At 34.8% G+C, this 24,785-nt stretch overlaps 2 protein-coding genes across 2 annotated transcripts; one reads left to right on the top strand and one right to left on the bottom strand.

Moving 5' to 3' along the window:
* The first annotated feature begins 1,674 nt into the window (after window positions 1-1,674).
* On the top strand, window positions 1,675-15,387 carry LOC126969535 (rho GTPase-activating protein 44-like). The gene is made up of 6 exons (XM_050815022.1): window positions 1,675-2,024; window positions 2,183-2,433; window positions 3,714-3,889; window positions 8,491-8,734; window positions 12,543-12,692; window positions 12,883-15,387. The coding sequence occupies exons 1-6, from the start codon at window positions 1,972-1,974 to the stop codon at window positions 14,643-14,645; spliced, it is 2,637 nt and encodes an 878-aa protein (XP_050670979.1). The 5' UTR covers window positions 1,675-1,971; the 3' UTR covers window positions 14,646-15,387.
* On the bottom strand, window positions 15,385-23,515 carry LOC126969564 (tyrosine--tRNA ligase, mitochondrial). The gene is made up of 8 exons (XM_050815088.1): window positions 23,199-23,515; window positions 22,980-23,127; window positions 22,476-22,654; window positions 22,186-22,402; window positions 21,663-21,741; window positions 20,741-21,016; window positions 17,715-17,903; window positions 15,385-15,590 (listed from the first exon to the last, which is right to left on the bottom strand). The coding sequence occupies exons 1-8, from the start codon at window positions 23,327-23,329 to the stop codon at window positions 15,427-15,429; spliced, it is 1,383 nt and encodes a 460-aa protein (XP_050671045.1). The 5' UTR covers window positions 23,330-23,515; the 3' UTR covers window positions 15,385-15,426.
* Between the last annotated feature and the right edge of the window lie 1,270 nt (window positions 23,516-24,785).

Here is a 24,785-nt window from a genome sequence, read left to right as displayed (position 1 = left end):
ATTTATGAATGTCTTTTTGTTGAGGGTTTATTACAAAAAGATAATGGGAGAAGAAGTAACTGGTTTATTGATTATTCTGCAGTTTGCTAGTTAGTTAACCCTTTCGGTATATCTGTTATACCCAAATGGACAATGTTACTGTAAAAGCTCCTACGTAAGTCAGTCAGTTACCTACATACGCACTTGTTGTTATTATAATCACTGGAACAACGCCTTTTTTACAACATTTCCTAAAATATACAACCTCGATCATTCCGCAACAGACAGCATCAATATTTCGTCATTTCAGTACGTTAATATATGTCCGCACTACTACTCGAGTCGCGTTCGGCTTGGATCGGCTTCGGCACACGATATCATGGTGTCATATTTATGTTGTTTGAGAAATAATGAAATCAAATTAAATATTATAATTTATGATTTCTTAACTATAGTATGTGATTCTATGATTTTTTACTTTCGTATTTAGTGCATCTTCCCATAAAAGAAGACAGCATTCTAATCTTGTATCTATATCAAATTGTAAGCAATTTTGTCAACAACATATGCGTGCCTACCGTTTTCGTATCTAGAGAGCGATTACGGCCATCGAGGCCAACTGCCACCATTTAGGCGAATTATCTTCGGCGCGCTAGTGACATCTTTTAATACTATAGTATCATTGTGGTAATGAGTGAATTCTGAAATATACTGACATTTTTAACGTGTTTTTATTTCATAGAAGTTTATTCCTACCACGTATAAGAGCTTTCGTTTTATACGTCTGTGATTCTTACTTATATAATTTCTAACAAGGTATAGATGATTTGGGGGAATAATACAAAGTAATACGTATCAAAACCGATTATTTACTGAAAATTCATACTGATTAGTTCATTCATGTTTTTCGTGACGACTGGATAAGCGTAAGCCTTTAGGAAAACTGTAAAAAGGCCTATGTGGTTTTATGAAACCACGGTAAAAGTGAAACGTTTTTTCACATTATAGACATTTAACTAAAAATAGGGTGGAGCACTGGCACAAATGAGTAATAGTCTATACAATTCACGGTTAGCTGCTGCGAACTATAGGCTTAGTTATCGATAGCTTTTTTATTACGCCAACTAATAATTAGATGCTTGTGTGCGTGGCATCATGACACTCACTTGCATATTTCAAACGCTTCGTATTATTTTACATTGAAATTAATATAAAATACTTACCGAAGATATCTGATTCCATTGTCTTTCTTATTTTTTGTAGTATTATTCTAACAAAGTTTTACTAAGCAACCCGGCATTTAAGTTTCAATTATTTAAAAAAAGTTTTACAGAACTTGTGGCACAAAGTACGCAAATTCGAGTTATGAAAATTTGATGCAAATAACAATAAGCCATTCATTCACTGTAGTTATTTATGTCACAGATAATTCACATTGTTAAATAAATACGGTGTATTTTAACAATTTTAAAATTTTTCTTCAAACGTGGCAGCTCTCATTGTCAAAAATATATTTTTTAATTTTTATACTTTGACACCATATATATACTGTGCTCACTGCAAGTATGTACTCTGGTGGTAATCTGATTGAGTCTCAGTCTGTACTCTGTGGCCTGTGCTCACTTAGAGTAAATACTAAATATAATCTGTGGTGCTCACTACCGTCAAATCGACTTTATTTGTTTTACAGTGGTACAGTGTTTTTTAGAGTATTTTATAATTTTTCTGTGCTTTAATTTTGTAAACTGATAATTATTATTGTATACCGAAGTTAAAAACATTCAAATTCCATAGCTGTTATATAGTGCATATGAAATGATTACAGTGAAGTTTCGTTTGAACTTATGTGATTGTGATGCACGAAAAATGAAGATGATCTCATTGGTGCGCTGACATTATTTATGTTTTTTTTCGGCAAAATCTTGGTTTTATTGGTAGAGGAAGTCCAATGACCCTCTAAATAGCTACTGAATAGAAGAAAAAGCTAAGAAAATGAAGAAACAATTTTACAGGGTGAAGCAACTTGCCGACCAAACCTTTTCAAGGTATTATCATAGATCAGATAAGATTTGTGTTTCAAGAGTGTTTTACTCGCGAGCTGACTTGCCGAGAATTAGATTTGGCAATCAGTTGATTTTATTCAGTAAATCTCTAATATAAATAAACATTTTTTTACATTTATTCTCTTGTACATATCTTCCAGGTCTGGAAAAGGTGAGGCTTTGACTGACGAGCTTCAAACTGCTGATCGTAAAGTGGAACACCTCAGAAATGCCCTCCAATTAGTTAGTAAAAGGTTATCAACCGGTGCTGGTAACACTCAGGGTCAGGACCCAGCAGCTAGGGAGAAAAGGCTTAAGAAGCTTCCCGAATATCTGTTGGGCCTGTCAATGTGTGAAGCAAGTAATTTTGATGATGATGATAGTATACTGAAATATATCTTATTTGAATGTGGTGAGTAAAGCTAACAACATTTACTTGTATTCAGTAAAATGATGAAACTCAAAATCAAACCACTGGAACTTGAGATCTTAGTCAGCAGCTACATACTGCTTTTATATGTTTAATAGTACTTAATTTATTAGGGAAAGAATTTAATTGTTTTTGTGAACTAAAAGTTTAGGTACTTTAACTGCTAAATTAACATAATACTAACCCCCTTATTCATAATGGTCCGCTAACTTTAAACAGCTGCTAAGGAGTGTTTTTTCTCATTCTGACTTAGGTCAATCGAAGAAGACAGAGTGAGAATTAGCAATGCTTTAAGTTAGAAGACTATTATGAATAAGGGGGTAAGTGTTTTTACATAAAATTCAACTCTTTATCAGGCCTTTCTAGGGCTGTCTGTGAATGTTAATTTCTTGCTTCTTCATGTAAGCACAAATTTTCCAAATCGATGGTATTATAATATGATATATAGATTGTATACATTCTTAAGTTTTGAATAAGTACATTATATTATACATAATTTTGATTAGACTGGCTAAATTTGTATTATTATAATCCATAATTTTTCACATAGTTCTGAGACATGGTTCTAGTAAAAACAATGTTGTTTTTATTATAAATATATAAATAAATGTTTAACTGTATTTTTTATGAGGAAAAGTTCATACAGATATGATACAAGCATGACCCTGATTGTAAGTGATAGACCCTGCAGTTTATAATTCAGTGCCGCTCAGGATTCTTGATTTAATATTAATTTCTTTGTTTGTATTCTTGTTTTTATATTAAACTCTTTTGTTTGATTGTATATTAAATTCTATCTGGTATCACAATGGTGCTCGTCAGTAGCGAAGTAATTCCACTAGCTATTTATTTATTTGGATCATCAACGAGACATATATTACACATTTATATAAACTTATGCTAGGTACAATTCAGATATATGTAATAATTAAAGATTAAGGAGACTTGGAGAAAGAATGTCAGAGTTAAAGCTTGTTGTGTAAGAATTTTTTTTTTAATATTTTTGAATTATTGTTGAACATCGAATTCTGAAAATTTTTAATCAATGTTGTATAATCTAGAAAGCCTGACGATGGGGGTGATAAGTCAAATGCTTGTTCTGCTATGGCAATTAGAATATTGCTTCACAGCATATAAAGGTGCCGCTTTGTATCCACTTATCAGGCTTCCTATGCAAAGAAGCCTCCCACTGGCATGACAAGCAGAGTAAAGCTTGATAAAATTTTCAATAATAATTATTTAATTTGGTTTTTGTATAACAGGTAAAACAGAAAAATTCCTTGCAAACGAAATAGCAGAGCATGAGTTAAAAGTGGAACAGCTAGTTTGTGCTCCTCTCACAGCCATTGGCGACCAGGACCTACCCGCAATAATGAAAGCTAAGAAACAATTGAGTAGGCTAATAAGTGAGAAAGAATCTGCTGCTAGTCGATACAATGTGAGTATTACTCTCTTCAATTAAGAAAGAAGAAAGATTTTCTAAAGCTCTGAATTATGTGGTAAGGTACAAGTTAAGCTTAATACAATCACCAACCTACTTCCTTAGCTATATTTGTCGTGAGCTTGTGTTTCTTACCACTTCTGATTAAAGCTCAACTTTTCCAAAGTTGTGGTAAATGGTCTATTATGTGTCACTTTTGACCTTCGTGAATAAATAACTTTAGTTTATCCACTTGCATTGTGCCTTTCATACAAGCTCTTTTTTCTTGATTTTCTTGGATCTGCTCCTGCTGCTTTATGAACATTCCAGATCTAATTGTGAAATTTTGGTTGACCTTTACCCACATTTGAAATTTTTGTATAACAGGTAAAACGGAAAAATTCCTTGCAAATGAAATGCATTTGAGGTCCACATAACTCTTTAACTATAATCTGTATCTCTAACCAACTCTGCTTACACTAAAAATATTAAATGGCATTAAATATTAATAGGCATACTCAATAAGAATCGGGCCATTTTGCCGAGCTTGATGGGAGCTAACAGTTATGTGACAGGATTGTTAAAAAATTGACATTTGTCACAAATTCAAACTGACAAATTTTTTTTCTTTTTCAAATATTTAAATAACTTAGAAATGATTCCGGTTTATAAAAATTGAGCTTAAAATTAAATTTCTTGCCTTTTCATATGGGCAAACACACATCAGCTAATTGGTCGAAGAAGAAATGGTCACTGATGTAATCCTGGATTTTATCCAGCTCCAAAAATTCCGCAAAGTTCCTATATTGATTATTCCATTTCTATTGTAGTGGCGTGAATGTGCTGTGTTCTGTTTCTTGTTCAGCTTTTAGCCTCCCACCGCAATTGCAGCCCTCATGTAGTGTTTTATTTACGTGATTTACCCGTTTTGAGGTTAAAAATTTGTTTCCTTGAAAACTGTGCATTGCCTTATAAGAAGAATAGTAGCACTATAGTCGTGTACCAAAGCTCGACGGACAGATGGCCGTTGGGGCAGTAAAGTCCTCGAATTGCGACCACGTACCGGAAGACGTAGTCTAGGTCCCCCACAAGACAGACCGTCGATCTGGTCAAGATCGCCGGAATATGTTGGATGACGGCAGCACAGGACTGATTGTCGTGGGAATCATTGGGGAAGGCCTTTGTCCAGCAGTGGACGTCTTCTGGATTATGAAGGCATAGGGTATATCATGAAACAGTTAAATCTGTTTCAAAGAAAAACAAAGAAGTTTGTAATAGCTACCTTTTTCACCATAGACCTCTTATATACTTCCTAAATCGGATAGATTCTTCATTGCAAGTGATATATATAGAACTAGCTGACCCAGCAAACATTGTATTCCTGATATTAAAATCGCGATACAAAAGTAACTGTTGATCGTAGATGGGTGAAAATTTGAAGTTGTATGTATCTTTTAATGCTAACTCATAATCAAACAAATAAAAAAAAATGTCAAAAAAGTAAATTTCGTGTGGACCACCCTTAACATTTAGGGGGATGAAAAATAGATGTTGTCCGATTCCCAGACCTACCCAATATGCACTCAAAATTTCATGAGAATCGGTCAAGCCGTTTCGGAGGAGTTCAAAGTTAAACACCATGACACGAGAATTTTATATATTAGATGTTAAATAAAAGTATTTGAAGTAATTTATTTTTAATATTTGTAAAATAGTGAGAGGTTTATGTCAATAATAATTGAAGTATAGAACAGCATTAAATAAATAAAAGTTAATGATCATATAATAAACAAAATGTGTACAGACTAATGACTGATAAAGGATAACATCCACAATACACTGGTACTTATTAATAATTGCTAAATGTTGTGCGAATAAACAAATTGATAACTTTTAAAAGAGACAAATGATATGAATTTTTCTTCTTACTAAAATGCTTTTATATTAACTTGTTGATATGCAAATACCATATCCATAGTCAGACTATAATGTAACTTACTTAATCCTATCATGACCCACACGGATTTATTCAATATTTTTTTATGACGCCTATGGTTAAGTAGACTTCCGTTAGACTTTCAACACACAACAATAATTAATATGAGCAATTGTGATCAGTTCAAGGAGTCAATGACATTGTCGTAAAATTCAGCAGATTTCTGACGCTCTTTTTTTCAAGCAGTTCAGTGTGAACTGATCTAGCTTAACAAGCATCTTGTGGGATAATTGATAAATAACATATTTCAATTTATTTTATACTCGTTACCTTCAACCCGCGCTATCGTGTGTGGACGCTATAAGCAACAAATATACTATGCTTACTGCTTGCATCCAGCGTGATGATAATATGTGATATGTCCCGATCTCTTGTTAATATTCATGCAAAATTAGGATTAATAATACCATTCAGTAGTTTTGAGTTATACATACAGAATATTTTTTTATAAAGTAGGTAGGTACTTTTTGAACCGACTTCAAAAAGGAGGTGGTTCTCAATTCGATCGGTATTCCTTTAATATATGTATAGGTATGTGTGTATGTATGTCTTTAGTTGGGTGCGGAATGTTTGCCATTTGGTCCCAAATAATTTGACATAGTTTGGCCCAGTAGTTTTCATTTTATGAATATTTTTGTTTATGTGGATGATATAATAGTTTGTGTAAGGCTTTTTAGGAGTTTTGAAAGAAAGATGAAAGAAAAACATTTATTTCACAAAACACTCACAGGTTACACTTATTATAAAAAGATAAAAGTACAAAAGAAACCAAAAAAGAACGTAATTAAATAGTAATTGATATAAAATTAGAGAGTTCCTGTGCAGTGCAGGAAATGGGTCACCGACTCAGGATTATCTGTGACACGGCCGTGGCTATGAAACAGCACTGATTTTCAGCAGTGCCCGTTTAACTTCAGAGATACTAGTACGCTCGACATAAGTAATAAATAATTCAATAAGACATTAATAATAATATATACATAAATCTCAATACAAAAAAGTCAGTAAGCAATAATATAATTAGATGTTTTAAAATAAATTTTAAAGTTTTCATTCAGCGTAATTATTTATTATTATATAGTACTAGCTGACTCGACAGACTCTGTTCGTCAATAGAAATAAAAAATATGACGTTAGTATTCGGGAATAATGCTTATTATTTTTCGGAGACCTACAAATATCGTTAATGTATACAAAAACTTAACAAATTTAATACTAAAAACTTTCTCGAGAACCACACTATCCATTGGTGAAATCAGCATCAAAATCGGTGCAGTAGTGTTTGAGATTATCGCGAATAGACAGACGCGACGGAGGATTGTGTTATGTTAATGTAGTGTTTAACCCGTGTACGATAAGTGGGTCTTAGCCAGGTTACCTGTCATTCAAAACTAATAAACGTTCTTCACGATTGCATACACTAAAAGTAAAAAAAACTACGTTTAAAAAAACCAACTTCGTAAACTGTAAAGTATAAAATAGCTTAATAAAGATTAAATTTAATACACCTTTTATGCAAACCGACTTAAATCCTATCAATAGGTAGAATTTTATTAATATTAAAGGTATCAGTTTCGCATAAGAGGTTAAATCTTCGTTAAGTTATGTTATACTTTTCAGTTTTTAAAGTCGGTTTTTTAAACGTAGTTTTTTTGTATTCAGTATTTTTATATCACTGATACATTATTGTATTGTATTTTTTTTTATATTATTGATATCCGCCACTACGTTCGCGTAGATACTGGGTTTTTAAAAATAATAAGCAAGTTTCGTATTGAAGATTATCTCATGTCCTATTCCTGTTCCCGTTTTCGCTCCCTTTCCCAACATATTATATGAATTTTATTTCGATGAAGATTGCTATTGCAAACTTAACCTACTACTGGCATAGCTGAAGCTCATGGACGTGAGTTTCATTTATTAAAAATCCCACGGGAACCATGGATTTTTCCAGCCTATGTCCTTCCCCAAGCTCTAGTCTATCGCTGTACCAAATTTCATCAAAATCGGTGCAGTAGCTCCGGCGTAAAAGCGTAACAAACAAACTTACATTCACATTTATAACATTAGTAGGGATTAAATTACAGTAGAATCATTTCCGTAATCTTTCTCTGTTCTTCATGGTCGCATTCATCATTCTGAAGGTCGTGTCTGTAAATCAAGGTTTTCGTAACGTTTTTTTCACTAAAGCCTTCCACTCCTTTCGGTCCTCGGTCTTCCTTATTGCGGTCGTAATTGGTAGGTGTAGCAGTGAGTGTCTTGATCTGGTTCGACCAGCGACTGGGTGATCGTCCGCGTGATCCTTTGCCCTCCACTTTGCCTATGACTATCAATTTGTCTTAATTATTGGGAAGGCGTCGGGCAATGTGGCAAAAATACCTAATATCTTTTGATAGCGAAATGATAGATCTTGGTGTATTTTGGCACATTTCCCGCTGCTTTCTCAGTATCATTTCTCTCTATACTGCATTTTAATGCAACAGCTAAGTTTTAAATTCAAATTTAATTATTTTTAAGCGTTCCGGGAACATTAAAATTGTAATCAAAGCGATTTTATATTCAAATATGTACTCCTAAGGTATTGTAGTAGCTTCAGTAATTAATTCTTAACACATCCCATCAGCATTTGGAGCGCCAAAAAGAGGAGAACCCTACAAAGTTGACTGCTGCCCGCGAAGAGTTGGAGGAGGCTGGTAATAAGGTGGAGGCAGCACGGGATGCTCTGGCTGCGGATATGTTTGCACTGGTCGCTAAGGAGGCGCAGTTGGCACACACTCTGCTGCAGTATGTGAAACTACAGCGGGCTTACCACGAGTCAGCATTACATTCACTGCAAGATACTGTACCGGAGCTCGAGAGATTTATCAGTAAGCATTGTTATTCTCTTGTGGTTTAAGATTTTTTTTTTAAGATTCTTCCCTGCCCATTACATTGCAGTGCCGCTCAGGATTCTTGAAAAACCCAAAGTTTCTGAGAGGCACTACAATTGCGCTCGTCACCTTGAGACATAAGTTGTCAAGTCTCATTTGCCCAGTAATTTCACTAGCTACGGCGCCCTTCACACCGGAGCACAGTAATGGCTACACATTACTGCATCATGGTAGAAATAGGCACCGTTTAACGTAAGTAATAACATTTATATAGGAAGATTTAATAACTTTGTGTATTTTGAGAGAAGATGTTATACTTGTTCCGGCGAAAAAGAGTGATGGACTGTCTGCGGTAGTGTCCGTGAACTGATGCGGATAAAGAAGACGGAGAAGATATCCTGAAAATGGAAAGGTGATGGCACGGCCGTTGTGTCACCCATAATCTAGCCGGCATCCTGTGCAAAGGAGCTTCTCACTGGTCATACTTTACGAGCGCTGCGTGCATTCTGCTCGTAAACTTACCAACCTTAGTCATATTAACATTATTGGAAGTTGAGTATTTTGACAGATTCCTATTGTAGCAAATAAATAGCAAAGTAGCGTGAAAATGTCGCCTGCTGTTTTGTTAGCGCGCCTCAGTTCCACCGAGTACGTTAACCAATAAGTAACAGCGAGTACATCATTGTTTGCGAAACCTACCTCAGTAGTAAATCGATGTGTTTCAAATGAATCTTATTAGTGGAACACTGAGGTGCAGCTATTTCTTTAATAGGTGTAACTATTTGACACTTCTGTCAAATAATATATTCTAAATAGTACAAGTACAGAAGTGTCACTCTGCAAAATCAATTACAGAAATAGGGACTCTTGCGACCATACAATAAGGTGTAATTCAGATCGCGCAGCTCTTTCTATCGCGTGACTCTTACCTATTGTGGCGACAAAAGGGTTGTCTTCTTTACCCAAAACTGCATCTACCTTGTATAAGGTCATCTTTAAAAATTTCAATAAGGATCGCTATGACCCTTAACCTGCCTTTTTTATGTTTCTCCATTTTTAAAAGTTCAGTCAGACCGGTGAATTAGGTGAACAAAACTCGCGCGTGCATCACTCCTCGCTCTTGAGCAGAGGTGGGACAGACGCCTTAAAGTGACGTTTTCAGAAGACTGTAGTGCCAAAGCTTTGGCAGCTGTCACTCGCTTTGAAACCTTTCAACTTTTCTTTATTTGTGTTACTGCCCACTGGTCATAAAATGGCGGCTACGCCTAGCGTTTGCGCATGTATGTAGCTCTCGTGTTCCATTTTGCATATTTACACTACTAAATTTATCCTTTATGTTCTATGTTGTGACAAAATTAGATAAATAACTCTACGCGCAATTTCACCATGGTAAAAAATTGCAATACCTTACATTAAAAAGTAGAGTTAGTTATTTAATTGCGTCAGAACATTAAAAATGAATTTTATAATTTCGAGCTTATATATAGTTATTTTCGGGGCCAATCTCCAGATGGCGCCAGCTTTCAAATAGACAGCTAATAATGCGTAGAGAGTGCTCTCTTTTCCCTATATATTATTATACTCTGCTCGTGAGTCCTTATTGGGTGGCCTACTGAAGTACTGACTGTGTATGGACCGCCGCACGTACTTACGTTTTTGATAGGTACCTACACGGGGAGTGAGACATACTTGCAGCTTCTGTACAATTCTTTTTATTCTGTGACTCAGTTCAGTCTCTTCACAACAAATGTGAATTGAGCAAATGAATATTGGCCAAGTTATCGATATTAATTAATTATCAATTTTCACTCTATCAATATGTAAATCTTGATAACTTAAAAGCATTTAAGCGCTATTTAATCCGTAAATCTACTTTCCATCATTAACCTTAAAATGCCACTATGACTGGTCTTTACTGCTACGATGTGCGATTCACTTTATGAATATGTTACTTACACAAGGCTATTTGTGGAACGGATTAATTAAAGCCTAGACTATCAATTAACTAGTTCTCAAATATGTTAGTGCTAAAACTCGAAGGAGCTCTTAAGTTTTTGTTCTAAAAATTATATATTTTTATGCTCCACCGATTTTTAACGTTCTGTAGCCAAATGGCGAAAAACGGAACCCTTAAAGATTTGTCATGTCTGTCTGTCTGTGCGTGTATGTCACAGCCACTTTTTTTCAAAACTTTAAGAACTATACCGTTGAAACTTGGTAAGTAGATGTATTCTGTGAATCGTATTTACATTTTCACATAAAAATAGAAAAAAAAAACCCAAAAAATTTTAGGGGTATACATACATATACATACCGATACTTAGAACTAAAACTCAAAAATTTTTTTTCATCAAACCCATACATGTCTTGGATACACATCCAAAGTGGAAAAATGTGTTTTTTTTAAGCTTCGAACAATAGTGAAGTAATAATAAAAAATGTGTGTGCGTGTAATATTTACGCGTGATTGAAGTAAAACTTAATGATAATTAACTTTAGGAGTAGTTAACATATACATAAATATATAACATTATAAATTAATTAAAGCTGTATTACCAACTAAGCACTCAGTATTACTGAAGAGTTAGAGACAGTGTTACATTTTTTTCTCGGAAACGCTGACGATAAAATCTCATCTTTTGAGCAAGGTTGGCATTTTCTCTACCAACAATAAAAAATAATCTTTATAATTATATTATTTTACAATGAATGATATTGAGTTATATTGTTATTATTCATAAGAAAATAAATACCTACTTACACTTTTTACAGGTCAAGTCATTATCAGGTTCTTTGTTTTTTCTTTTATTCTTATTTATTGATGAAAGAGTAAAATATTCCTGGGAATTCGCTATGTTAACTGATTATTTTTGTATTCTATTTATATTTCATTACACATTTTAAATTATAAAATAATTGAAAATATGTATTTTAAGGTTAGATTATAATTACCACTAAGCAATAAGGCGTTGTTATTGAATATTAACGAATATGGCTGTATGGACTCGAACCTTGCCTGCCTTAATGGCATAATAATGGAATAAGAAAACAAATCAACGAATGTCAGAAAATGTTTGAAAACTTTTATTTATTACAAAAATAGTAATACATAAAAACATACACTTGAATATTTAAAAAAAATACTGAGTAATTTATTGTTTCAAAATTTCTATATTACCCCCAAGGCGCGCCTAAAGAGGTTTTACTTCAATAATGTTTTATTGACTGTTAAAAAAAACGAGGTGTACCTATAAAATTAAAATAGTTTAATAAAACACGCTTTGGCTGAAATTTAAAATGAACATCAATTTCAGAAAAAAATATATAAATTAACGAAAATCTTATTTTGCAAATTGAAACACTAAAAATGAAACATAAAAAAGAAATAAATCAATTACATATGAGAGCGAGCCAGATAGATTATTAGATCGGGGTTCGGGAGTTTACATTGCTCATTTTTTCAAACATTACATATCTAGCTAGCCTACCTTTTTCTGTGGTAGTATAAGTTTGAAGAACATTTTTCAAAATAAATGGTATTGTAAACTCAGTGGGTTGGTATATGCAGTCTTATGAGTGCCCACCAAAGGTTTTTTACTATTATTTAGCGTAAGGTTTCATGGGTAGAAATTTGTTAATAGAATAACGGAACTAAATTATCTTTAACACTAATTTAGGTTCCTATTAACTATGTTATACTACATAACTAAAAATATTTTCTAATGTGAGCGTTTGGAGTGTTACTTATAGTTTAATCTTAATATATTTACATTAGTAGAAATAATAGAGATCCAATTGATTGCAGATGACAGTTCAGTGAAGCCTGTATTTGGATATCCTCTGGAGGAACACCTGCGTGTAACGGGACGTACTATCGCATTTCCTATAGAGCTGTGCGTGTGTACGTTACACGAGCTGGCCTTGAGCGAGGAAGGGCTTTTCAGAATTGCTGGAGGTACTAACTGTCAACAACTTATACATATCAATGATTAAACATTATTATCCAATATTGAAATAAAACACTTCATTTTTTAATTATTATTTTATCAATTGAGCAATACTTACATAATGTTTTGTAAACAGAGATATGCAGTGAAGTAGTTTTTTGTTTATGTCCTTGTGTTAATCGTGATGTTCGTTGACAGGTACTTCAAAGGTCCGGAGAATGAAACTGTCGCTGGACGCGGGTTTGTTCAACGTTCCATTGCCTCCGGACTATAGGGACATGCACGTGGTTTCTTCTGTCCTCAAGTCTTATCTTAGAGAGCTCCCCGAACCTCTACTTACGTATAGGCTCTACGAGAACTTCATTTTAGCATCCCGACAACCGACGGAACAGGCTCGACTCAACGCTCTCTGGGAAGGAGTGCATCTCCTGCCGGATGCAAACTTTCAAAATTTGAGATATCTTATAAAATTTTTGTCTGCCTTGACACAAAACCAAAGTACAAACAAGATGACTCCTTCCAACTTGGCGATAGTGATTGCCCCGAACTTGCTGTGGGCGGCGGATGAAAGCACCTTCGATATGAACATCACAACTGCGGTCAACTGTGTCGTGGAACTCCTGATCAAGCACGCGGACTGGTTCTTCAAAGACGAATTGAACTTCTTCATATCTTTCACCAAAGAAGATCTCCTACCTGATCATTGTGAATATGGCATTAACCCGAACTTTGTGCACTACAACCAAACCGTAACACTGGGCCAAGAACATTCCAATGGAGACTACAGTAGTCTGACCAAGTCCATGTTTGATTACAACAACCAGAGCTCACAGAAGACCACCGTAGACGGACCAGGCCGGCATTCGCGAAGCAATAGTCATGACACTAGTTTAATATTATTAGATAATGATATGAAAAAAGCCCAATCCAATAGCTCGCTATCAGACCAATCTAGTCCACCACACGGTAGTCCGAAACCTATCCTGAGAAGGAAAAACAAACCACTCGCGCCAGTACCACCTAACTTTACTCCAGATAAAAACAAGAAAGTAGAAGCACAAACCCAAGTTAATGATATCAAAGAACCGCCTGTTAGTTCAAAAGATGCTGAAAAGCCGGCCAAACCTCCGAGACCTGTTATATCCGACACTGGAAAAATTATAACAGGTGTCCAAACAATAAACAGATCCACATATAGACAAAACAAAGCGTTAAAAGAAGAGGCTTCACGAGGTGGCAGTCGGGAGAACCTCGCTGACAGTAGACGGCAGAGCTTCGAGTTTGAGAAAGAAAAGTTTGAGAGTTTGAAGTCTTTCGACAACAGGAACGATAAAGAGCCGACACTTGTTGTCAAAAACGTTACGGCGCAAACTGGTGTAGTTGGGAGAATGAAGATCGTCGGTGACATAAGTGGCCCGATGTCTTTAGGTGCTGAAAAAGATAAACCGGCTAAAATACAAATACCGAAGCCGACGGGGCAGCCTCCGCCGAGGCCGGTGGCTGCACCCCGCACTATTGTACCAGCGGTTGACGCAGACAATGATGTCCAACTTCGAAACAAACCAGCGGTCCCCGAGCGACCGGCGACGTTGCGTCCGCAAAGCTTCCGCGGACAAAGAGCTTCGTTGTCTGATAATCCGGACGTCACTCCCACGATGCTAGAACGCACGCACATGTACACCGTCGACAAACAACATCCGACGGTGATTCTAGTGGGAGGTCCGGACGAGGAGGGACCTAGAGCTACAGTACAGCGGACACACAGTTCGGGGGGGAAAGACGCGGAGTTAGAAGAGCCAAAGGGTCTGAGCAATGCAAGTAGACAACTTTCGCAGTCAGAGGGGAGTATCACAGACGGGCCGATGTCCCCGAAGCCTCAGCCATCGAGACCCCCCCGCCCGCTAGTCCCAGCGCCACCGCCCCCCGTCGCTCCACAACAGAATGAGAGCACAGACCTCTAGTCCAGCAATTAATATTCCACTATGTTGAACATTACAGTGTTACAGATTCCGGTTAACGGAATATATATTTTTTATATCATCTCTTATTACACAGAAAGGGATGATAACCAGGCCTTAAATAAAGGCTAATTACTCATAAGTATATAATATAGCTGTTGCTTGGAATGTTCGTAAGACAAAGAGACTGACACCCTCTATATATACATTGATCATATCGGCTTTCTTGAGACTTGAAAAAGTACAGTAATATATTACTTTGCAAAGCACTAATTTATTTTTATAAAGAAATTGTTATTCTTAATCGTGGAGTTGTGATAAAATCAATTATTACAATAATTTTAAACTGAACCTAGGTTAAAATCAGACATGATTCACTCGGCATTGTAATATCCCCCATGAGACATATCACTATAATCAATTTTAATTATATTCACATTTTTACAGTTATGTTTACTTATTATTTTGTATTATAGTTATGTTTTGTGATATTAGAGATTGATTGCCCGTCTGCTAGTTCGGACACAGGCCGTGCACAAACAATGTTGTATTATTTGTAGCCATATATTTGATATTTTAACATGCAAACGCATTCGTTATATTGACCGTGCTGTTTCAGTGAATATTTAATTTAGTCTCATATTATGTTATGTAGTATTTACAATGTCCTTTATGTGATATGCATTTTATTAATATACTACAAGTATACAAGCTTCTGTTGTAAGTCAATAAAAACAAAAAATTATGCTCAACTTTTATTTTATTCCTTATATTATAGTATTATTCACGTAAGCCACTTAATAATATAGTAATTTCTTTTTCCTACTCTCAAGAGTGATGTTAAATTTGGCAAAATATGTGCTGCCTGCGTTATAACTTCATCTACCTTTTTCACTTTTTGGTGGTTGATGTAAAAACCACCAGCTTGTATTATTCTCAGGGCATCACCTGTAAGAGAAGAGAATAACTTATAAATTAAAAACAAATACTGTTTATCATAGTGACAGAAGACAATTATCTCGAACACTTTTTGTTCTCATCTAACAAATTAATTACTAGCTGACCTGTCAAACGTTGTTTTGCCATATATAATTTATTTTTAGAGTTAGATCGTTTTTTGGACATTGCAACATTGCTTTATTTTTCTAAAATAAACGTAGCCTAAGTTACTCATAGTTCTCTATATATAATAGATAAATACTGGATACAACTAGTATAGTTTAGATACGTCACGTAAAAAGAGCAGTGGGGATTTGTTTGTGGTGTGGCCAGGCACAAAAATAATTTTCTTTTAAATTAAATAATTAGTGTACTATTATGATCCAAAAATCACTTGTGTGGCAAATAAATATTATTTAAAACATAAGATTAATATTCAATTCTATTATGAATTGGTAAAATTAAATTAAAAATACAAGTAAGTATTGATAAAAAAAATTATGATCTGGCATTTAATTTACTCTTTTTATAATTGCTTTTGTCTTAATTCAGGCCTTAATATAAAGATAAAAAAATTAAACATAGACAGCGACAGATATGCCTAACACTAAACAAGAAATTTTATTAAGAAGACTTGATTATCAGGTTGGGTTTTTCTTTGCCATTCTGTATCCAAGTGGAAAATACTAACTCGCCAGATTACATTGTATTGTTACCAGATTTCCGTTATTATTTCTCTATATGAAATATTTGCGAAGGGATTAATTTGTTAATATATAAATGTTACAGTTACAAATATATACAGGGACTGTCGTAAATAATGGATAATCCGATAAGCGGAGGTAACCCCGATGTCAGGCTACAATAAAATCTAGTTTTTACGTCAGTTTTACCAACATTGTAAAAACGATGCATACTTTTAGATTTTTTCTAAATTTTTGCTCCTTTGATCATTCAATCGGTTGCCATTTCTTTAAAATTAGGTATTTTTGTGTATTTTTTTTTGGCATCGTACTCCTAAAGACTTGTTTTATTACATTTATAGCCGTTGTTATCGTAAAATATTATTAAAACTAACATTTTAAGTAATTTTTTTCCGTTTTTTTGTAATTACTTGTAGTTTTGACCCTTGATTGTGGAAAAAAAAAAGTATGGTGCTATAGCTGCCCATTATCTTAAAAACAAGACTAGTATGTGTAGATTCTAAAAAAGTATGATAGTGGGTACCTTAGCAAATAATATTAGCTCAAGGCGCAAAAGAACTAAGCTAGGTCGGGATTTCAATTTCTCAAGTAATGTCATAATCTTCGTGATTCAAGCTATAACACACCAAGACATGATTTTATTCCATTAAGAATGCAATTTTAATCTAAATAGTATCTAATCATCTGTTAATTTGCATTCGTAAAAAATACATGCGACTATGTGTAACCAGTTACTACAAGTTTATTCCAAATTCAAAGGGATCTTCAGGTAAAAAAAAACAACAAAGACGGTTATACAAAGGCCTATAAAAAAACAAGGTTATTTCTGGTCAAAACATTTATTGCTTCGATTACACTAAATGTTCAAAATGTTCTCCGCGTTTAGCAATGCACGCTCTACATCTCCTAATGAAGGATCTTTTAATCCGGCGTCCATGGTCAGCAATTTTACGAGCCGCTTCTTGAATACGCGCTCGCAACTCTTCTATTGTACTTATTTTTCGGCTGTATACTTTCTCTTTCATACAACCGTACAGCAATAGCACCGTACTTTTTTTTTCACAATCAAGGGTCAAAACTACAAGTAATTACAAAAAAACGGAAAAAAATTACTTAAAATGTTAGTTTAAATAATATTTTACGATAACAACGGCTATAAATGTAATAAAACAAGTCTTTAGGAGTACGATGCCAAAAAAAATACACAAAAATACCTAATTTTAAAGAAATGGCAACCGATTGAATGATCAAAGGAGCAAAAAATTAGAAAAAAACTAAAAGTATGCATCATTTTTACACTGTTGGTAAAACTGACGTAAAAACTAGATTTTATTGTAGCCTGACATCGGGGTTACCTCCACTTATCGGATTATCCATTATTTACTACAGACCCTGTATATGTTATAGAACAGAAAGGAAAGTCACTCACTTTCAGTTGCAAAGCACTTCGCCTTCATACCCAAATCCAGCACAGTTAGAGCAGGAGATAGAAGCATCGTAACAATAGGCGCTCCTTCAAACACTTGTTCCAGTTCAGTAGAACTTAGTGATATTAATGAGTTGATGTCCTTACTATAGATAGCTGACGTGGCCTCTCGTGCACGAACTAATCCTTCCTCTAAAACAAAAGCAAATGATAACGTGTGTCGAACACAGGTATTATTACATAAAATTATATGCCATTTAGTTGACCCGACAGACGTTGTTCTGTACATGATATATTAAAATCAATAATTATTTCGTAAAATTGCTCCCTGACCGCAACTGTCAAACCGTGCGTCAAGAAATTCTCTTATAGATAATAAAAAATATGTACATACAAAAAAAATATTGGAAATCTGAATAATTATAGGTCGAAATATAATCTATCCTATCTCTCAAGTTGGACTAGACTCCACTCCATAAGTAATCCCCATTAACATCCAGTTCACTGGGAACAAACATCAGGACACTGGATTTATATATATTTAGATATTTCTTTGGAAAAGAAAAAAATGCTGTTTATCAAGTTATTGAACGTAATAGTGTCAAAGAATATGTTGTACCAATAGAGTTATCTGTGTAATAATCACAGAAATCTAAATATTAAGGTGCTAGTTAGTTGCTGGAGGTGTCGCCTATATACCTACAGGGTTTAGTGGTAACGTATTCCTGTTAGGATGTGATAGGGGTGATTATTTGCGATAACTCTTTCAATCCATATTTGAACTTAACTTCTAATCGATGTTTTTTTTTATATGAGAGGGGGCAAACGGGCAAAAGGCTCACGGGATGGGGAGAGGTGAGGCAACCGCCCATGGAAATCCGCAACAACAGGTGTGTCAAGAAATGCGTTGCAGGCCTTTAAGGTGGGAGTATGCTTTTTTCTTGAAGGTCCCTAAGTCGTATCTGTTCGGGAAGACCGCTGCCGGTAGTTGATTCCACAGAGTGGCTGTGCGAGGCAAGAAATTTCGGACAAAACGCGCGGTTGTGGAATGCCAGACGTCTACGTGATGCGGATGGTACTTTGCACGTAAGGTCCGGGAATCAACCCGAACAGCTCCTCTGAGCACTCCTCGTGATAGATGCGGTAGAAGATGCAGAGAGAACCCACATCTCTACGCAATGCTAGAGAATCAAGCCGATCGGAGATGACTTGATCGTCAATGATTCGAGCCACTCTTCGTTGTATGCGGTCAAATGGAAGAAGCTGGTACTGGGGAGCACCCGCCCAGAGGTGAGACCAGTACTCCATGTGAGGCCGAATTTGCGCCTTATAAAGTTGCAGGCGGTGGCTTTTAGTGAAGTACTGTCTCGCCTTACTGAGTACACCTAGCTTTTTTGAGGCCAGTTTGGCCTTCTCTTCCAAGTGACCACGGAACTCAACGTCGCTCGATATATCGACGCCAAGTATGCCAATACAGGCTGTGGCAGTTAGAGGAGTGATCTCGAACCGAGGGGATACGACAAAGGGAGACTTTTTAGTGGTGAACGCACAAACTTGTGTCTTCTTGGGGTTGAATTGGACTAAATTTTGTCGGCCCCATTCCGAGACTTTGTAAAGCATAGTCTCGATTTCAGACACAATTTTGTTCCGGTTCTCGTCGACGCTATCCCGGGACATGTTGGCACGGCCGGTGTAGGAAGCATACCCTGTGCTGTCATCTGCATAGCAATGAATATTGCTGATTTGCAGCATATCATTGATATGCAGAAGAAACAGCGTAGGGGATAGCACACAGCCTTGCGGGACACCAGCGTTTATGGGTTTTAAGTCGGAGCATGCACCGTTGATAACAACCTTGATGCTCCGATCAGCCAAAAAGCTAGTGACCCATTTGCACAAGTTCTCGGGAAGCCCATAGGATGGCAGTTTCGCTATAAGCGCTTTATGCCACACCCCATCGAACAAGCCTCTCCCTTCAACTCAACCGCTTGCGCCCATTTATGGGTATGCAAGAAGATCACCAGCTTGATTATTTCGCAATGCAATAAGGAAACTAGCAGGTTAAGAAAAACCCTATCGAAGGTTCAGTAGGTAGATATTATTAGGAACTAGCTGACCCGGCAAACGTTGTTTTGCCATATAAAGTATAATTCACGCGATAGTTTTATAAGTAATAAAATATTGCCTATATTATAGCCTGTACATCATTTTGTTCTATTGTCAATAGTTTTTGCAGCGCACGCAAAAATAGGTTTTCCATTTTACACCTTGTGTTACAAAATAGCAATTTTATTACGGATCCCTTATTTTGAAAAAAAAAACATAGCCTATAGCCTTCCTCGATAAATGGACTACCCAACACTGAAAGAATCATTCAAATCGAACCAGTAGTACCAGAGATTAGCGCGTTCAAACAATCAAACAAACAAACACTGCAGCTTTATAATATTATAGCATAGATTAAAAGTCTGTTTAAGCTTGTGCCAACGAAGCCCTTTCATACGATAGGTACCCCACATAACACTGCTAACTCAATTCAAAATTTGTAATGCTCCTTTCATAAAGACCCTGCTTTTTTATGATTTTAATACAAATGTATAGTTACCAGACTTTTCTCTTTACTTGTAGTATAATACAGTATTACTTGCTTTATTTATTGCTTGCAAATTTCATAGCTTTAGGTAAACGGAAAAGACCCTATAAGTTTTGATTCCCTTGAGCGTGTTAAAATATATGTTTTTTTTTGCGGCATAAACGGCCGTATATTTTGTCTACGTTAACTTATCGTATTAACTTAACGTATCGTAACTAAGAGTATATCGTTCTAATTTCTAACTAAATGCCTCTACGCGTTTTCGACATAAAGATTCCTGACAAATAGACGGGTGGTCAACAAGTTGGACTTATAATGGTTCTGTTTTCAAAACATCAACAATAGTTCACTTTTGCCTAATGCATATAGGGGTTAAAATTATCTCAAATAACCCTGTTAATGTCAAAAAACTTAAAGAAGTTTTTATTAACGTTACCTCCATGTACTAATTTAGTTATATGTTCGGCTAAACATTGCTGAGGATACCGTTCTTGTGGGTGCTGAGAATGTTTGAACATTATATCCTTTATTTCTCCCAAGTTATAAAATGTAAACAGTTTTAACAATCTCTCCACTTCTGAATCCTTAGTCCTTATGAAATACTGGTATAAACTGTATGGACTGGTCTTCTGGGGGTCAAGCCATATTGCATTTCCTGCTGATTTTCCAAATTTATCACCTTCTTCTGTTGTCACTAATGGTAAAGTTAATCCTGTAATTTACAGATGAATTACGAAAAGAACTAAAAATACTGGTTATTTACATATAACAAAAATGGCAACCCAATGGCATACAGTAAAATTTACTAATATGATATGCACAGCTGATTTTACGAATTTGTGTGGGTTTTTTTAAGTCAATTGACGATCAGGGTTACTATTTTTACCATAATAATATAGCTTGTTACATTTCAAATGTTTATTAACGTTTTTATGGATGTGTAGGGCAAACGAGCATACATACACAGGGTTCACCAAATGCTGACCTTAAAAAGGGTCCCTAAAGGCTAAAACTACCTATTGTTCCACTGACCTACGCTTCAAAGCGTAGTAGTTTATAAGTGCTTGAAGGTAATGTTTTTTTCTCTTCTGTACTTTTGTTACAGATCCCTGGTGCGCAAAAACCTCATCCAATTTTTCCACTCCTGGCCAGCTTGTATACAACACTCTAATAAAGTTGCTGAGGCACATTTTATATTAATAATGTGTTTCTCATAAAAAGTTGCAAACATAGTGTCACATACACATGTGACAGGCAATAATAGGATTGATTTAAATTAACAATTACATCTTTCCATAAAATCTATACATATTCCGATACTTGTGTTAATGCAACTAGGTAAAACTTAAAAAAATTACCATAAACATTTTTCTTTGCAGTTCTACTAATCAGTTCATGTCCAGCGCATATGTTTCCCATTTGATCGCTTCCACCTATCTAAAAAAAAATTTTTCTATGGTTTCTCAAAGTATATTATACAACTTTATATAACTATAATATAACTTTAATGTAACTGTTACTGGAAACTGCTTCATTTTTAAAATTAAAGTTCTCTATTTAGTGTCCGGTGTGTGTGGATTGATGCAGCTACTGTTGTCAATAACTCTTGTGTGTATAATTATTACATTTTTTTTTTTTGACTACATTGTTTAAGGCTTTCGTTTATTCTTGTTGACATATTATATTGCAGTTAAAATAGATAATAAAACGATGAAGCTATTAATTTTGACTTAAAAGAGTGGCAATGACTTTCTTACCACTTCTTCTCATTGAAGTAACCTTTTAAGTGATAGTAAATAGTAAAAAGATAAAACTTTTGACATTCATATGATAACAAAAAACAATTCACAGTATTTTTATAGAAGAAAAGGCATATCTTACCTGAAACCTGCAATTATATTCATTTAGGAGGTGCAACCAATCATAAGCTTGGAATATTTGATAGGCAAATTCAGTAAAACTCATTCCCACTTCTGAATTAATTCTGCTTTGTACACTGTGCTTCAGCAACATAGTTCCCATTCTAAAATTTCTTCCAATTTCACTCACAAATTGTATTGAGTCTATCTTTCTATACCATGTTTCATTATTAACAATCCTAAAATAATATGATTAATTAGTGTGAAATATTTATTATTATAAGTTTCATTAAAAATGGTATTAAAACATACTTAATAGGTTTTAGTTTAGTCTCATTTTTGGACCAAATATATTTTCTATGATTTTCAAAAACCACTTCTAAATTCTTCCTTAGACAATTTATATTTTCTTGTATAGTCTCAGGAGGCAATGCAAGTCTATCAGAACTCTTTCCACTTGGGTCGCCAATGCATCCTGTTGCACCACCTAACTATGACAAAATTCTATTTGTGAGGTGTACAAAATAATTTGGCTAACATATTATGAATTATTAATTGATATTAATAATTTTTCTAGAAACTTCATGTTAACGAAAATTCAATAAATACTGCTAAATGCTGAAAGATAGCAAAAGTATTCATACCAAAGTTAGGTTATCTGCAGATGAAACATTTAATACTGTAGATATGTTAAAAGTAATTATATAAGACTATTCATAAGCATGGCACCTAATGTCACTAACAGCTGGAATTTTTAGATTCCTATGCAAGGATTTTATATATTAGTTATAGAAGCATATAGTTAAAAATACTTACCAGTGCTACAACATTATGTCCTCCTCTCTGCCAGTGCAATAAATTTATTATCACAAGTAAATTGCCCACATGAAGGCTGTTAGCGGTTGGATCAAAACCAGCATACACACATTGAGGAGATTGGTTCAAAATATTTAATATTTCTGACCTAAATTAGAAAAAATATTGGGTTGGCTGTACACAATTGATCTTTAAAAGATATAAAAAATTGCAACTTACGCTGATGTATTAGGAAAAATATCTTGATACATTCCACGTTCATGTAATTTCAGTATATTTCTACTGTGATTTCTATGACAGATTTTCCAACAAGAACGCAGATAACGTCGGGAAATATTTTTAAAAATCATTTTTACTTCGAATCTATCTTTCGTGTTTATTTAAGATTTTATGCATGATTAATGAATTATTTGAATTAATGACTAAGGACCCCTTCTGGATATTCACTATTTTATATGATTTGTAAAATGTATGAGCAAACTGAAATGATTTAATATTTTTTTATGAATAACCTAACCTACAAGGCTACAATACAGACAAAAACATATTTTATAAACAATAATTTTTTTTTTGAAGCTTTGGTAACAAGACCATCAGCCCAAATCAAAATACTATAAAAGAAAAAAATAAAGTGTGTGGTTGTTGCTTGAACTTGACGTGGATATTTATTATAGTTTATTGATGCTCAGTCTCACAGCCAAAGTTCAAATACCTACTGCTTATAACTTAGGTGTTTTAACTAGCAGACCTTCGACTCCGCTTATTAAGCCGGCTACACCTATCGGCATGCCGAATTCTATTCAAATCACAGAACCAGGCTTATCATCTCGTTCTCAAGGCGTAACCAGCAAAACTGATGAAATGTTAAGGAAGCAAAGTAGTCATTTCAAAGCCTTCGAACACAGCATCTCTAATATTAATCTTGATAATATTAGGGAAAAGTGGGAGTTCGATCATCTGCTGCGAATCATCCAAGCTCGTTGGTCAGCGAGTGGTGGTTGTGGCCGCGAAGCAGAATATGAAGCTACATACTTCAGATTCGAAAGGAAGTATAACGAAATTATTAAGGAAATCAACGGGAAAATGTGGTCGTCATCCCACCGAGAACATGCTACACCCCAATTAGAACTACCCAGCTTCAGCGGTAACTATCATCAATGGATCTCATTTAAGGATCTATTTATAGAGACCATACACAACAACCCTACACTATCAAGCGCTCAGCGGATGCAGTTTTTGAAATCTAAACTTATAGGTACGATCATAAGAAATTAATTCTCAATTCTCATTTTGACATATTATTTGAAATTCCAGTTATGCAGCAGGTATCAGTAAACTATCTGAAAGGAATCCATGATACTACACGTGAGAACTTAAATGCCATTAAAAATCTTGGTGTTACTGTCGACACGTGGGACCCACTATTGGTCTATATTTTATGTCAAAAATTAGATTCCGAGACCCATAGTGAATCGTAAACGTAGCATCAGTAAACCAGCCGACAGAAGTAACCAATATATCAGAATTTTTATCATTCATAGAAAATAAGTTTACAACAATGGAAACTACCAAACGCAAGCAAGAGGCGCAGGGTAAATCTATTATACGAAACCCTAATTACAACAGTTCAATGACTTCGAGTTCAAAGCATCAAAATAATTCAAATTTCAAGTTATCAAATTCACGGAATATGTCGCAATCAATTTACAACAATAAAAACGTTTATATTTATAATATTTGTCAAAATTGCCATAACGGTAAGGCTTGTATCCCCGATAAAAAGTGCCAATGCATTTAAAAGTACCA

The sequence above is a fragment of the Leptidea sinapis genome, chromosome 18 (assembly GCF_905404315.1).
Source record: "Leptidea sinapis chromosome 18, ilLepSina1.1, whole genome shotgun sequence".
In the NCBI taxonomy this organism is placed as follows: Eukaryota; Metazoa; Arthropoda; class Insecta; order Lepidoptera; family Pieridae; genus Leptidea; species Leptidea sinapis.
The sequence above is the reverse complement of the archived record's forward strand: the minus strand, read 5'-3'. Positions and strand labels throughout refer to the sequence as shown.